The 17,909-nt window shown below is 33.2% G+C and overlaps 1 protein-coding gene and 1 long non-coding RNA gene across 11 annotated transcripts in view; one reads left to right on the forward strand and one right to left on the reverse strand.

Moving 5' to 3' along the window:
* Positions 1 to 12,078, forward strand: part of SLC16A7 (solute carrier family 16 member 7) — a 171,879-nt gene extending 159,801 nt beyond the window's left edge. For all 10 annotated transcript variants that reach the window (XM_082351256.1, XM_082351260.1, XM_082351257.1 and 7 more), the window contains one exon: positions 4,626 to 12,078. In XM_082351256.1, coding sequence (XP_082207382.1) covers positions 4,626 to 4,912 — 287 coding nt within the window. In that variant the 3' untranslated portion in view covers positions 4,913 to 12,078. The remainder of the gene's footprint in view (positions 1 to 4,625) is intronic.
* Positions 1 to 17,909, reverse strand: part of LOC309609610 — a 705,176-nt gene that overhangs the window by 388,319 nt on the left and 298,948 nt on the right. The window lies entirely within an intron of this gene.

Raw genomic sequence — 17,909 nt, forward strand, 5'->3', positions numbered from 1 at the left:
TCAGGTCAATAGGCATAATGGATGGGTGCTATGGAAATGAATGAATCTGATTTGGCCATTTCTACCTGGGCTGAGACCTATTTTAATAATAATTACATCAATTTCAGTATCCTTGAGGGCTTATTGTGTTAATATTGCCAAACTATTGCACGAGTGGGATCAGTGGCAATAACTGATTTGGGGCTCATTGTTGAAGCTCTCAGACTATAGCCATAAAAGAGTAGCCATTTTTTTTATCCTGTTTCTGCCTCCTGTTATCCCTGATACTCCCTGACTTTTAGACTGGCTTTTCCTCTATAGCATTCAGTCACTACTAGCATGGTGTCTGGCATATAGTAGGCACTCAATAAATACTTTCGAATGAATGGGTGTTGTTGCAGTTACTTCTTATACGGTTGCTGCTACTGCTACTAGTCTTGTTAGTACAACACTGAAAGGCAGGGAGAGCATGATTTTTATTTTTATTTTTTTCAACTCAAACTTTCACTGCTACATTCAAAAAGAGCTGAAACTTTAGTTCTGGAAATCATATCTGCTTTCTTGATGATGCTAAAAATTCCCAAAACATTTAGAAAGTATGTTGATTTGGCAATCCAAAGGGATGATATAATTCTGATGGGGCAAAAGACCTAATGTTTTTGTATTTAGATATGTAATAATCATTGTATGAATAGGAATATTTGACTAAAGTTAGAATGAAAATTAAATTACACAATTTTTGTTTTGTTTTTTATGTATATATCGTACTTACTCAAATTAACTCAAATAAGTCCATTCTAACATTTACCTAATTAAAGCAGAGAACTTTGTTGAAGTAAATAATTTCACAAGTAGCTAAATTTAATACCAAGCCACTAACTAGATTCTAGTCAGAATGATGGAAATTCTTTTTTTTTTGAATTTTATTTTATTTATTTTTTTATACAGCAAGTTCTTATTAGTTTCTATTTTATACACATCAGTGTATACATGTCAATCCCAATCGCCCAATTCATCACACCACCATCCCCACCCTCCCGCGGCTTTCCCCACTTGGTGTCCATACGTTTGTTCTCTATGTCTGTGTCTCAACTTCTGCCCTGCAAACCGGTTCATCTGTACCATTTTTCTAGGTTCCACATACATGCATTAATATACGACATTTGTTTTTCTCTATCTGACTTACTTCACTCTGTATGACAGTCTCTAGATCCATCCACGTCTCAACAAATGACCCAATTTCGTTCCTTTTTATGGCTGAGTAATATTCCTTTGTATATATGAACCACATCTTCTTTATCCATTCGTCTGTCGATGGGCATTTAGGTTGCTTCCATGACCTGGCTATTGTAAATAGTGCTGCAGTGAACACTGGGGTGCATGTGTCTTTTTGAATTATGGTTTTCTCTGGCTATATGCCCAGTAGTGGGATTGCTGGGTCATATGGTAATTGTATTTTTAGTTTTTTAAGGAACCTCCATACTGTTCTCCATAGTGGCTGTATCAATTTACATTCCCACCAACAGTGCAAGAGGGTTCCCTTATCTCCACACCCTCTCCAGCATTTGTTGTTTGTACATTTTCTGATGATGCCCATTCTAACTGGTGTGAGGTGATACCTCATTGTAGTTTTGATTTACATTTCTCTAATAATTAGTGATGCTGAGCAGCTTTTCATGTGCTTCTTGGCCATCTGTATGTCTTCTTTGGAGAAATGTCTATTTAGGTCTTCTGCCCATTTTTGGATTGGGTTGTTTGTTTTTTTAATATTGAGCTGCTTGAGCTGTTTATATATTTTGGAGATTAATCCTTTGTCCATTGATTCATTTGCAAATATTTTCTCCCATTCTGAGGGTTGTCTTTTCGTCTTGTTTATGGTTTCCTTTGCTGTGCAAAAGCTTTGAAGTTTCATTAGGTCCCATTTGTTCTTGTTTTTACTTCCATTAACTCTAGGAGGTGGATCAAAAAAGATCTTGCTGTGATTTATGTCAAAGGGTGTTCTTCCTATGTTTTCCTCTAAGAGTTTTATAGTGTCTGGTCTTACATTTAGGTCTCTAATCCATTTTGAGTTTATTTTTGTGTATGGTGTTAGGGAGTGTTCCAATTTCATTCTTTTAAATGTAGCTGTCCAGTTTTCCTAGCACCATTTATTGAAGAGACTGTCTTTTCTCCATTGTATATCCTTGCCTCCTTTGTCATAGATTAGTTGACCATAGGTGCGTGGGTTTATCTCTGGGCTTTCTATCTTGTTCCATTGATCTATGTTTCTGTTTTTGTGCCAGTACCATGTTGTCTTGATTACTGTAGCTTTGTACTATAGTCTGAAGTCAGGGAGTCTGATTCCTCCAGCTCCGTTTTTTTCCCTCAAGACTGCTTTGGCTATTCAGGGTCTTTTGTGTCTCCATACAAATTTTAAGATTTTTTGTTCTACTTCCCTAAAAAATGCCATTGGTAATTTGATAAGGATTGCATTGAATCTGTAGATTGCTTTGGGTAGTATAGTCATTTTCACAATATTGATTCTTCCAATCCAAGAACATGGTATATCTCTCCATCTGTTGGTATCATCTTTAATTTCTTTCATCAGTGTCTTATAGTTTTCTGCATACAGGTCTTTTGTCTCCCTAGGTAGGTTTATTCCTAGGTATTTTATTCTTTTTGTTGCAATGGTAGATGGGAGTGTTTCCATAATTTCTCTTTCAGATTTTTCATCATTAGTGTATAGGAATGCAAGAGATTTCTGTGCATTAATTTTGTATCCTGCAACTTTACCAGATTCATTGATTAGCTCTAGTAGTTTTCTGGTGGCATCTTTAGGATTATCTATGTATAGTATCATGTCATCTGCAAACAGTGACAGTTTTACTTCTTCTTTTCCAATTTGTATTCCTTTTATTTCTTTTGCTTCTCTGATTGCCATGGCTAGGACTTCCAAAACTATGTTGAATAGTAGTGGTGAGAGTGGACATCCTTGTCTTGTTCCTGATCTTAGAGAAAATGCTTTCAGTTTTTCACCATTGAGAATGATGTGTGCTGTGGGTTTGTCGTATATGGCCTTTAGTATGTTGAGGTAGGTTCCCTCTATGCCCACTTTCTGGAGAGTTTTTATCATAAATGGGTGTTGAATTTTGTCAAAAGCTTTTTCTGCATCTATTGAGATGATCATATGGTTTTTATTCTTCAATTTGTTAATATGGTGTATCACATTGATTGTTTTGCGTATATTGAAGAATCCTTGCATCCCTGGGATAAATCCCACTTGATCATGGTGTATGATCCTTTTAATGTGTTGTTGGATTCTGTTTGCTAGTATTTTGTTGAGGATTTTTGCATCTATATTCATCAGTGATATTGGTCTGTAATTTTCTTTTTTTGTAGTATCTTTGTCTGGTTTTGGTATCAGGGTGATGGTGGCCTCATAGAATGAGTTTGGGAGTATTCCTTCCTCTGCAATTTTTTGGAAGAGTTTGAGAAGGATGGGTGTTAGCTCTTCTCTAAATGTTTGATAGAATTCACCTGGGAAGCCAGAATGATGGAAATTCTGACTAAACAAATAGGTCTATTTCAGAATCACCTGGAATATGCATGATAAATAATATGGATTTGTGTATACTAAATTTTGCCAGTAATAATTATTGTTAAGAATTAGATGCCTGCATAAGCAAAAGGCAAAACTAAGTATAAACAGTATAAACTGAAGCATGTTTAAAAGTCAGTAAGCTTTGCAATTATATGGCACCAGGCTAGTTTTTCAATGTTCTCAATAATCAAATGGAACAAAAACTTTCTTCCTGATTAGTTTGGCCTTAATAATTTAGATTCAGATAAAGTGAAAAACTGTGATTAGCCTAAAAAGTGACATGACACTTAACCAAGAGGTTTGGTGAAGCCATTTTACAGAGTAGTTAAGAATACAAGATGCAGACAGACTGGTTAGAGCCCAGATTCTGCCACTCACTCACTGGCTACGTAACCATGGTCAAATTACTACGAAGTGATCTTGTAAGGATTAAATGCAAAATTACAAATAAAGCGTTTAGCCTAGTGCTAGGCATAGAGAAAGCATTTAGTAAATATTACCCCCACTAGGAACCTTATAAAAGCCTCTGAATTTGTCCTAAAGAATGTAATTTTTCCTCTTTATCGAAAAGATAGTAAATGTGGAAAGGTTGAAGCAATCTCAATATGTGTGCTATAAATCTATTCATATATATGTTTACATTTGTAAATACGTATATGTATTTCTACACATGTAGGTTTAAAAATGTATCTCACACATTTATGTATCTATGAATATATACACAAACACATATATACCTAGCTTGTCTTGGTTGTCCACTTTTATTAAGGGTAGTAATTTTCAATAAATTTAATATACTCATAATATAATGCAGAATATGTCTATAAATGCCTTTACTATGCATATGTGGAAGTAAATGTGGAAGTAAATGTGTCTGTAAATGCCTTTACTATGCATATGCCTTTACTATGCATAATCTAGAATATTTTTTTCTTTACTAAACGCTCATTTATTACTAACTTAAATAAGAAATAGGTATGCAGTGTGGAGAAGAATTTATTTGCAAATGTTAACATTTTATGGCTGATTTATTATGCTGTCTTAAAAGACATTCTTTGTCTCTTAGGTAAATTGGTGGATGAAACTGGACAATATAAATACATGTATGTGGCCTGTGGGGCTATTGTGGTCCTAGCCAGCATGTGGCTGCTCATTGGCAATGCTATCAACTACAGGCTGCTCGCAAAGGAAAAGAAGTTGAAAGAGACAACGAAGAAAATACATACACCTGAGTCCCGAGAATCTGAATCCTTGAAGACATCTAAAAGTCATGATGTTATTGTCAAAAGTATCAAAAGTCAAAAGTCAAAAGGATCAGGGGTTAATCCCTCAGAAAGAGAAACTAATATTTAACAAGAATCACATCTCTGATTTCAGTGTGTATGACTTTCTTAGGAGTATTTTTTTTTTCAACATATTAGAAGGTTTTTAGTTGAAATGAGGAGTCATAATTAAGGATGGAAAAGAGATTTTCCTTAATGGCAAAATTTTAAAAACTTTGTTTTTTAAAACTTATTTGGGCAGTTAAATTTTGAGATCATGCATATAAAGAATTGATGAAGTGGGCTTATTTCCATACATGACTCTGGTTGTGGTGGTTAAAATGATTTTAAAGTCTTCCAGTGACTTCCAGTCTTGGTTATAGAGATCTGAATCCCAAACCACTGGTTTAAGTAGTTAGAAGGAGTATGTTTAATCCTGTAAGAATATCCTCTCCACATTTCATTTTTTATTTGATATTAAAGTGTGAAATGGAATTGAAGGAAATGAATTTTTCCCAAACATACACACACTGACTTTCACACACTTAAGAACAAGCACACAGGGCATCTGGAGAAAAAAGACAAGTTCAAAAAGAATATTATCACTGTATTTTTTTAAATCCATGGAGAATAAAGAAATGTGTTATATCTGCATACTACTTTACAGTGTGGATTTTAAAGATAAGAGCATGGGTGAAAATGAGGGTGGCCTTAATTTGAAAATACACCTAACTGCTATAAAAAAAAAAAACATGCATATATGAAATAAATTTGAAAAGACTCCATTTTAAACCATTATTTCTGAGCACTGTCCGACTTGATTCATGCATGCACATGATATCTTTGAGGAGGACCACCAGTATCTGGTGCTAGTGAATAAAACCCTCAAATAATTTTCAGAATTTACTAATATGTAAATCAAATTAAAAGCCTAAATGACTCCTAGCAATGAGCTGTCTATTGATTTTAAAAGGATTTTAGTTAGTAATCTGGAAAGTAATAACCAGGGACTTCTTTTAACCAAACTCAATCCAGACTCGCTGTTATACTGAGACATCAAAGTGGAATCAACCGGAATCCTGGGTGACAGGCTTACATATAGGCAAAATTTTAATTTTTCCCAACATATAGTGGTGATCAGAGGGTTATTGTTATGAGGAATCCATCTGAGTAAAGCTAACAGTGGGAGGTGCTTATAGTGAGCCCTCCAAGCTCTCTCATTTCCCTCTCCTCCATGACAAGCAAAAGCAAAACACAGAAATCCAAACAGGCTTTTTGCTCAGCCACTGAAAATATCTCATATTATAGGAAAGGTAGCACTTGAAAATTCCACCCTCTACCGATAAGCTTTCCTGCTGCCTGCGAGCATAACTAAACCAGGAGACTTAAAAACGGCTTCTAGAACTGGAAGTTGTGTATGATTTGATATATACTTGGAAAGTGTAGATTTAGTTTATAACTTGATAGAAAGAAGCCTGCAACATGCCAACCCAGGTTAATTTAGCAGTTTCTCATTTTCATAACTATGTGAAAACATCTGGGACTGAATCACTCTTGAATACAGAGGCATATGATAGATCTGTGCATTCAGAACTATAAATACCATTTTGAGTAAGTACTTTTAAACAAGAAAGAGTTTATACATTAGGTATAAAGTTATAAATATTCACCTTTATAAATCTGAAGTTTAAATTAAGGTCATGATTAATAAAAAGAATTTAGTGCTTGATTATTGAAATAATGTCATTCTTAAGATGTCAAAAGGAATTTGCCGTTCTTCTTACTATTATTATTCCAGTGGAGGCAGGTACTATTCTTATTTCCTTTAGGATTGCACTTGGATTCCAAGCTTTTGTGATAGTTAACACTAGGGATTTGATTTGTAAACTTTAGGCACTGTTTGAGCATGTGGCTCATGTTTAGCAATCTATAAAAACTTCCATATTTCAATTAATAGTCACTTTTTTGCATAGAGAAAGGTGTTTGTATTTTTAAAATATTAACTAAAACAATATGTGCCAATACCATAGGTAAATAAACCAGGGAAAATGTGACAATATATAGTTGTTCTTAATTTAGTTTCACCCAATATTGAGTCTTGAATGAGCTATTTTCATATTATTAGTGTTTGTATTCAACTCTGACTTGTCATAAGAAGTGTGACATCATAAATTGTTCAGTAGCTTTCCAATCTTAAATGTTTCCAAAAAAGTGCCTTGAATTCTCTGAAGATACATATTTAAATTAATATAGATAATAGACCTCTGGGACAAGTAATGATCATGGGGTTTTAGGGCTAAGGCATAGTCCTTTTTATCACCTGCTGGTGGGTGCATTCCAGTGGCTTTCTCCATGGAAGGAGGTTTATTTACTTGCTGCTGAGGTTCTTGTCAAGTCAAAACCAATTTGTATTTGTTCTATTGCTCTTTGATCATCTTCTTTAACTTTTCATTTCTAACACTGATTATATTAAATTGTTAAAAAAGAAAGGGAAGTGAAATTGCACATTCAAAGCACATGACATGATGTATACAGTCATGCCTGGCAGTAGCACTGCACAAAGTTACAAATATGGATGCATCTTAATTCCTATACATAAATGTTGAAAGTTAAATCACAACACACTTGAAACAGTGATATAAACTCACACACAGTTTTCAGAATTGTTTCAGGGTAAAATAAATGTTTCAAGTTGTTTACTCTCCCAAATCCCTTGAACTTGTTAGAATATTTGTTGCTTGAACAGAATCTTTCAGAGATTGAGAAGAAAATATCAACCTAGAACACTTATTATTATAAAGTTGCCTAAATGAAGGAGAAAATATAGTTGGCTTTCTGCAACAATCAGTGATTAGTCATAAAGTATTTCTTCCTCAAGGGAATGACAGGTTTTAGATGGTCAAGATGAAGCATGAAGCAAAGTCAGAAACCATTAAAATACCTTTTAGTCCATTTTTCTGTTATGGAATTGTGCAGAAGGAAGGTTATCATAAACCTGGGTACCAAAATAATTCATGATCACTGGCTAGTTTAAGTATTTTTCCATTTGTGATAACAAGACCCCTCGTATTTTTCACCATTTAATCTTAAATGTTCCTTCACTAATTTATGAATGCAATATGGGATATAGACATGTCCTGACACATGCCCATCCTCTTTCTTGATCCTTTTTGGAGCCAACCAGCACACATTTAAGAGGCAGTTGGGTCAGGTTCTGGTGTGCTTCACATTGGAAGACAGGATGTTTTCTCAGTGTAAATTGACATGGCTCATAAATTTCACTTCTTTAGTACCAAGTTCTAACCACCTTATCTCATGGGTCTCCCCTGGACACTAGGAAATAAGTAAAATAATTTGGTTTGATATATTTGAATGTACACTTTAAAAATCTAGGTATTTTTTACTCATCCGTCTCTGGCTGTACTTGGCAGAAAAAAAGACCATAAGATGTATGCTGAAAATGTAAGTTTTTATATTGATGTTATAAAATGTAGAGGTATACTTAATCAGTTAGTTGAAACTTATTTTCCATCCAAAAATACCTTTAAAAAAAAAACCCCTCTTACATGTACAATGTTGCAGGCTTTTAATAAAACAAAATAAATAATCATGATTGTTAGGCTCAAATTAATAGGGAAAAAGGATGTGAAGTGGGAAGGGAATGGATATTTATGTTTCCTGCATTTTGCCTATTTGATATTCAAATCGAATCATAGGTAGAGGCTGTTGGCCTGATATAATAGACGAGTGAAACAAAACAAAAAACAGATATACAAAGAAGTTCACAAATTACCCAAAGTTAAAAGGTAGTATGTGACAGAACCAGAACAAAAACTCAGGTTTACTTAAAAGCAGAAGGAGCTCCTAGGGTGTTCCCTGCCATGCCACCTCCCCCTAGAAGCTGTAGATACAATGGTAGATAAAATATAGATACAAAAAAATTAAACACTATGTGGTAAACCAATTAGATTCAACTGCAATCTGTATTATGATTTATTTAGTGTTTATTATAGACTGCATTTGCTATAACCTGAATATATAATTTCAACTTGCCTGCTTTTCTAACCAATGCAAATTATCCCAAATAATGTTAATGATTATATAATAGCTGTAATTGCTTCACTGTGACTTTTTTCATAAAAATAATGAAATATTTATATGACTCAGGCATAATATATTTTCCCTGAGGTTGGGTTTAGAGGAAAAATGCTATTTTCCTTATGGATAAGTAATTCCCATATTAGTTGCTATTTATTATGACTCAAAAATAAAAAGTACTTACTATGAAACATTATGTTCAGAATTATAGTGATTCTCACTTATAGGATTATCCCAAGCTACCAAAAATTTGTAAAAGTCTTATGAGATACAAAAGATTTGGTTCATCTACACAGTGTATATTTATTTGCATCACTTAATGCAACTGCCACTACACTGTAACTAATTTTTCAAGTTTCCTGAACATCTGTATTGTTATTCTCCTTTCCGTCCCTTTCTTCTACAGAGAGAACAAGTGCCATTGCTTTTGTCTTCTTCTTCTAGACTTTTGGCATCCTTAGAATATTGTTCTCTTTAGCTCTGTTTCAGATGGTGCACTTCTAATGTCATACATCTTTCACAAAGTCACTCATGCTGCATCTAGTCCTATATATTTGGTTTGCAGCAATGACCATATTCCTGGAGTCATCAGTGTATACTTTTGGCTAAGACCACTCATCTTCACCAGTAAGGGAACTCATGTGACTGTAGGCTTGAGGTTTCCTGGATAAGGAAGGTGCTTATATTATAGAAGATTTTTTGTTATTATGAATCTTCCTTATGCATGATAAATCGATAATTGAATATGACTTTTAAGAATCTAGAAAAATCGATCTTCCTGTCCTTGACATTTACTATTCTGGATGTTTGTAACTCTCTTAAAGTGCCTGAAATTTTGAGAAACAAAGCTTACCATCACAGCATAGCATCATTATATGTCATCCTGTAGGCTTTTTCAATGCAATTACATCACAGATACATCATAACAACTAGATTCTTGCCATGACAATTCACAATACCAAAAAGCATCAAAATCATTGAGATAAAAATTGAAATTACAGTCTTTACTCATCCTACTTATTTTTTAGGTTTTGATTTCTACATATTTATGTGCACGATCTCACATTTGAGAAATGCACTTAAAACATGAAAAGCCCAATTATTAGTAATTAATTATAATGCTTGTATAATCAAAATCACAAACTATCTTTATTGATAGTTTTTAAAAAATGAATTTGCTGAGTTCACATTCTTTTCTGTAGTTCTGATTTTCTCTTCTTTGTTATCAATTGTACACTTTAGGTTTTAATGCTTCACAAGGTCCTATGATCTGGTCTATCTTAGTCTTCTGCTTTGCCTTCACTTTATTTCACTTATGTTCAGTTCATGAAAGAATTATTATAGCAATGAGAATCATAACTTTAGGTCTCTACTTTAAGAGGAAAAGGAATATTGCAAAAAGGAATTTTTTACTCTAGTGGGACATATGAAAACTTTTAGACCAAATTATTTATCCCATCCCAACCCCATGCTGTGTACATTCCTCCCCTCCTTTTTTTCCTATGATTATTTTTTAAAATAATTTTTAAAAATTCTTTTTCTTTCATCATTTTTCATAATGTCTAGGCCAACTTCTTTAGCATTTTTTATCTAATTATGGACATTTTTAGTGCAGCATGTTTGTTTCTTTGGTGGGTTTAGTTATATTTCCACTACTTGCATAATCTCCATGTTTTTCAGTCTTCATATGTACTTGTTAATAAGGTGAGTAATATTCAGGAGTATTTCAGTAGGCTATGATTCTGTGACCACAAATTCATTACCATATCAGCAAATATTTTTCTTCACATGGTTAAAAAAAATTTTTTTTTGTTTCAAATTCAAATATGGCAAAATAAGCTAGAGAGCTCTGTATGAAAACATTGGTATTCAACATTCTATTAAGACATAAGTCAAAAAGTTCTGTTCAGATGAACAAAAGAATGGGATTCTTACTGCGTATGAATTTCAGGGTGAAATTTTCAAACATATTCTAAGTGTTTTATTCTGAGTTTTTAGTTGTTGTTTTACATTTATATGCATCTTAAAAAAAACGTTTTTAAGTTAGACTCAGTTTATATAACTTGTTCATTCGAGTACAAGTTTCTGATATATTATTTAATGGACTTTTTATTTTTCTGCCACGTGCTTTCTATTTCTAACTAAAGCATGAATATTCCTGGATTTAGTGAGAAAGGACATGTAAACTAAAATGTTTATTTTCTAAGCATTAGATGTAATTGTGTTTTGATTTGTATTGCATTTTGGTTTTGATATATTAAAGTTAGGTTTGTTAGATATCTGCATTTTGACAGACTAAGACTAGAGCAGGTAAGGTCTTTGCCTAAACGTATATATGTCCTCTGAGTAAATGCAGACGTGGAAATAGAACCAGGTCTTTTAACTTCTAACCCACTTTTTTCTCCATTAGCCATCCTATTGGTAATAGTGAACTTTATAGGCTAAATACATATTTTCGTGGAAACACATATTCTAACTTTACTTGATAAATCCTTTATTTCCAAAATGAATACATTTCTCCTAATTGAATCATCCTTTGCAAAATGACGTTTATAAATGTAATTTGAAGAATATTTGCTGATTCCCACAGCAGATAATTCTAAGTGAATTGGACATAATAACTACTGGGATGAATGATTTTGCACAATATCTGTTGTTATAGCAATATGTAAGTCATTAAAATAATACTCACCAGTAACTAGTTTATAGAATCCATGTGTCCATGTTCCATTAATTCCTTTTATTTTGCTTATGTTCATATTTTGTTTTAGAAGCATCATTCACTCACTTCTTTTCTAAAAGTATAATGCCAGAGCACAGTGTGCAATACAAGTTTGCTAAATTATTAATTTGCGAGAAATTTTCGCTACTGTGTAACCTTGAGGAGAAGGGAACACCCCAACCATATTTATTGATCTAAGAATCTGAGGATGAGTTAATAAAATTAATAGAATAAAATCTATCTCAAAAATTCTTGCTTTTTAAATGGTCATTTCACCTACTTAAACAATTCTGAAATCTACAACAGGTGTCTGGCAACAGTAAGACTACAGTTTCTTTTATTTTAGAGGTACCATCTACTTGCAGCCCCATCTTATCTAGATCTTATTTCTAGATTTTTCCCTTTTGCTTTCATTCAAAAAAAAAAAAAAAGAAAAACACTCCTAAATAAAATCCCTGGTGAAGGGAAAGAGTGGTTGCTAATAGGAATTCACTCTGTAAAAGTGTAAAAACAGGAATCTGTACTCAGTATTTGTTTGCTTAGTTCATCAAGGATATTTACACTAAGAACATACTTAAATAAAAGTTTTGATAAGCTGATGTGTCACAGTAAACTTTTTCATAAACAGGGCCTTAAACACATTTACAGACAGTGACATGTCTGGACGTGTTTGCTTAGATTCAGCTAAACTGACATCCAGATGCTAAATGTGCATTGTCATTGTGATGGGGGGGAGTCTGTAGCTACAGTGAGTACATCAACTTAATAACATAAGATTCTTTCTTCGTAATGATGGTAAAAATGGCATTGCACATTACTTAGATATTCGGCATAGAAATCCCTCTTTCGAAGATGGAAGAGCAGGATCTTTTCAAATATTTGCTAAACTTTTACATTCGATTTGAAGCTTTTTATTTAAAAGCACGTTCCCCCAAATATTTTAAACCAGCATGTTGGTTAACATTTCCTAGAATGAATAATTCCCCATTTTTAAGGAATTTTTGAAAACATTTCATTTACTCCTTATATTTCTTCAACACATGTTTTTTCTTATCCCATTATTACATTTGGGCAAATATTAAAAGTAAGATTATTGGGATAAAAGTTATACATAATGACATGTTTCTAATAAGACAGACTAAGACATTCCTTGGCAATAGCTGAACCTAGATAACTTTTGCAAGAAATCTTTAGGGATTGGATTTAGGGGTTAATCTATAGAATTTTTTTTTAATATAAATTATATTCTAGGCTGTATTTTTATGATTTTTAAGTGAAAAAAATTTAAACCTAAATCATCACTATACATATTTCATTTTCTTAAAAAAATCAAAAAGCTATAAAATAATTCATATAAATGCCTGTCAAAGTTTAAAAATAGAACCCTCTTCTTTTTGCCTTCTTACAGATGAATGTACTTAAAGTGACTGTAATTTGATCTTGGAATATATATTTATGTCTGTACTTTTTGTACATGTAGTAGTTCTGAACTGGGCAAATAAAATATGTGGGACAAAATTAACCAAAAATGAAAGAACTGGTATTTTCATACAAATATGTATTTTGTTTTTAATGTAAATATAGTGTAGATTTATTTAAATCAGGAATATATTATATTGTTGATCATTTTAAAAGTTTATTTAGTTCAATATGTTCCGACTTCATTTTTAAGCAAGCTTGTTTGACTACTGAACCATTTATTGCCTAACTTTCATTTACACTATGATGTTATATAGACAAAATGTTTTAGAAAAATCTCTATTGTGGTTTTTAAGTTTCACTATATAACTAACTTGGAACCAAATGTTGAATTACTCTGTGGGAGTACATATTTTGCCTGTGGTTTTGAATATATTTTCAAATTCATCTATTTCTTACTAGACTGTGAGCTCCTTGTGGACAAGGATATTATCTTAGTTATAATAACTTTAATGCCTAGCAAAGTGCTAGGCACAAAATAATTCCTTAATTGAAATGAATTGATGGACCTAGATTATTAAATGAATACTACAGTATTCTATGATGCAGACTGAATATATATTAGAAAAATTCTCTGGCTAATTTTCAAAGACTCAATGTATATAAAGGGAATTCTCTGGCTAATTTTTAAAAATTGGGAAAGCAAACATGTAGCATTTGCTTTATCTTAAAATTGATACTCTGTTTTAAAGGTTTATTTTTATTTTATCAGTAAACATTCTATGCAAATGCTGAAATATGCAACAGCTAAACTTCATGGTACATATTAACTAGTTTTATTTTCTTTACAAAATCAGAAATGCTCAATTTAGGCTTCCTGGAAATAAATGTTGACAATCATTTTATTAACCAAAGGTGCTACTTATTTTCCAATATTTACCTTGATCATAAGTGCTCCTGTCTGCTGAGCTTTATTTCTTCCTTTCTGGAGGGAGTTGCAGGGAGAGGAGTGCAAAAAAAATTACATCTTTTTTGTCTGAATTATGCAATTTAGCACTGTATGTGTTCCTTTGTACTCTATTATTATTGTATTTTAATTATTATTTCTTACTGCTCACTAATTTTTATTTCAGGCCTAGGCTGTTTCTTAGAAAGTATATGCATGTATATTTATATAATATGTAAGAAAAAAACCTGTATTGCTTATTAACTTAAAATTAAAATGACGAATAAATGTTTATGTTAAACTTTGAAATGAAATCTGCACTGCTTTTTTTTAAGGACCATTAAATGTTATGCTAAACTATGCTAATCAAAACATAATTTCCCACATCACCTCAGTTGTTAGGGCACTTCTTTTTTTTGAATGTACATAACCGATTAATGTCAATGGAAGTCAGACACAGCCAAAATGCAAGCCATTCCTAAGGGCTGAAATGAATGTCTATTGTTGTTTTCACGTATATACAGTTTACTAGATTTACACAGAGGGGACACATTCAGTTCAAGAAGAGAACATTACCTGCACCACAGAAGTTTCCCCTCAAATCCCTTCCCGGCCTACTCTCCCTCCTTTAACTTTTTCTTTAATAGACTTTAGTTTTTAGAGAAGTTTTAAGTTCACGGCAAAATGGAATAGAGATACAGAAATTTCTCATATATGCCCCGTCCCACACATGCATAGCCTTCCTCATTATCAGTGTCCCCTCTTAGAGCGGTACATTTGTTACAACTGATGAGCCTACATGGATGTGTCATTATCACCCAAAGCCCATAGTTTACATCAGGGCTCAGTCTCGGTGTTGCACACTCTATGGGTTTGGGCAAATTTATAATGACATGTATCCACCTTTATAATATCATACAGAGTAGTTTCACTGTCCTAAAAATCCTCTTTGCTCTGCCTCCCTCCCTGGAAAATGTAGATAAGGTAACATTTGCATAAAAACCAGAAGGCGGTGAAGGAATAAGACATGCAGATTTCTGAATGAAGAGCATCCCAAGCGAAGGAAACTGTAAGTGTGAAAAGTCTGAGCCAGGAGCATGTCTGGCAAGTTCAAGAAAGGGCAAGATGTTCAGCCTCACTGGAACAGAGAAAATGAAGAGGAGACACAGCAGATGAGATCAGAGAAGGGATTAGGGATTGATTTTAGAGACATACTGGTCAAAGGATTTTGACTTGTACACCGAGGGATAGTAGCATTTTTTAATAATCATTTTTCATCAAGATAGAAGACAAAAATAAGAAAAGTAATGCAACTGTAGAAGAAACCTACAACCAAATCAATAATGTTCTACCATCTCCCTCTACTATACTGCTGCACTCCACCTGTGGTCTCTGTTCTAGTTTACATCGGTCTTTACCAGTCTATTTTTAGTATATAATCCCCTAGTCCATTTTCTCCAGTATCGCTAATCCTCCAGTCCATTTCCCCTTATATTTATTCACATTCTAGCCAGATGTCTATCAAATCACTGTCACCCTCACAAATATTCAATGAACTCTCCGTTTTGTGAAGGAAAAAGATTAAAGTCCTGAGCATGGTATTAAAATTCTCGTTACCTACCACCACTTACCTTTCCAAACTTATTTCTTAATAAATCCTTTTATAATTACTAAAATATAGTCACATGGGTCTCTTATTTTCATAAATCTGCCAATTTTTTTTTTTGCCTCATGCTATTCCATAAACCTATGTTTTTTCTCATTCCTTGACCTAATGAATTCCTACTTATAAAGGTCCAGTAAATGTTTTTCAGTTACTGACGTTTACTATAAGACTTAATTATTTACTAGACTTCAATTAAGATGCAAGCTTGAATATACATCTATACATATACATCTAATTCCACCCATTCTAAAGTCTAAATAAAACTGTCAATACACTAAGAAAAATAATCTACACTTGTATTTGAAATAGGGGAAAATTATGTAAACATGCCAGAAACTAAAATTTCTTCTAGATAAAGGGTAGAATGGCTATGTGCAAAATGCATAGGAACATTCCTGATGTTTGCTCCCTATCAAATATCCCTTACTCCTTTAAACAATCTCCTACCTTACTCATTCCTTAGTGTAGATATCAAGCTCACATCTTTCCATAGACTTTCATCTCTTGGCTAATAATCTTTCTGGTTTTAGCCCTTTGTTAAGTCACTATTTCCAGACTCTGACTTTTTTTTTAATCAACCTTGAGATATACATGACCAAAAAAAAAAAACAAAAGCCTATATTTAAGGTGTACAATGTGATGTTTTGATATACATCATGAAATGATTACTACAATCAAGCTAATTAATATATGCATTGACTCACATAGTTCTATTTTGTGGTGAGAACACTTAAGATTAACTCTTAGCAAATTTCAAGTATACAATACAGTATTTTTATCGACACTCACCATGCTGCACATTAGACCTCCAGAACTTATTCAGCTCTCAAAACTGAACCCATGCATCCTTTTACCAGTATCTCCCCATTTTTTCCATCCCCCTGGCCCTGGCAACTATCATTCTACTCTCTGTTTCTATGAGTTTGAGTTTTTTAGATTTCACACATAAGTTAGATCATGCAGTATTTGTCTTTCTCTTTCTTCCTTATTTCACTCAGGATAATGTCCTCCAGTTTCATTCATGTTGTCACAATGGCAGGATTTCCTTCTTTCTCGTGGCTGAATAATGTAATAATGTTCCATTGTATGTATACTACATTTTCTTTATCCATTCATCTGTCCATGGACACTTAGGTTGCTTCCATGTGTTGGCTTTTGTGAAAACGCTGCAATGAACACGGTTATACAAATATCTCTTTGAGATACTGATTTCATTTCCTTTGGATATATATGTAAAAGTGGGATTGATGGATCAGGTGGTAGTTCTATTTGTAATTTTTTGAGAAATCTGCATGCTGTTTTCCATAATGGCTATACCAATTTACATGCCCACCTACAAAATACAAAGCTTCTTTTTTTTCCACATCTTTAATCAGCACTTGTTAACTTTTGTCTTTTTGACAATAGCCATCCTAACAGATATGAGGTGATATGTCACTGTGATTTTGATTTGCATTTCCATGATGATTAATGATGGCGAGCACTTTTTTACATACTTGTTGACCATTTGTTTGTCTTCTTTTGAAATATGTCTATTCAGGTTCTCAGCCCATTTTTTAATTGGGTTAATTTTTTTTGTTGTTGCTATTGGTTTGCTATTGGGTTAATCTGATATTAACACCTTATCAGACATATGGTTTGCAAATATTTTCTCCCATTCTGTAGTTAGCCTTTTTATACTGTTGAATGTTTCCTTTGCTGTGCAGAAGCTTCTTCATTTAATGCAATCCCGTTTATCTATTTTTGCTTTTGTTGCCTTTGCTTTTGGTGTCATACCCAAAAAAATCATTGCTCACACCAAGGGCAAGAAGATTTTTCCTTATGTTTTCTTCTAGGAATTTTATGGTTTGGCATCTTAAATACAAGTCTAATCTATTCTGAGTTGATTTTTATATATGGTATAAGATGTGTGTCCAGTGTCACTCTTTGGCATGTTAATATCCAGTTTTCCCAACACCATTTATTGAAGAAACTATTTTTTCCACATTGTGTGTTCTTTGCAACCTTGTCAAAGATCAGTTGACCATAAATACATGGATTTATTTCTGGGCTCTCTAGTCCAGTCAGTTTAAAACATAGAGCATCTCTTTCTAGTGGTTCCCTCATAAGCCCTGGGATTCTCTTTGATTGCATGAACCTGGGTCATATGCTCATCTTTCAACCATTCCCTGTATCTAAAGCAATTTGTTTGTCCAGGCTAAATCTCAATGCAGTCTTGCCTCTTCTCAACCTTTTTG

The sequence above is a fragment of the Balaenoptera borealis genome, assembly GCF_965194805.1.
Source record: "Balaenoptera borealis genome assembly, chromosome: 13".
Lineage (NCBI taxonomy): Eukaryota > Metazoa > Chordata > Mammalia > Artiodactyla > Balaenopteridae > Balaenoptera > Balaenoptera borealis.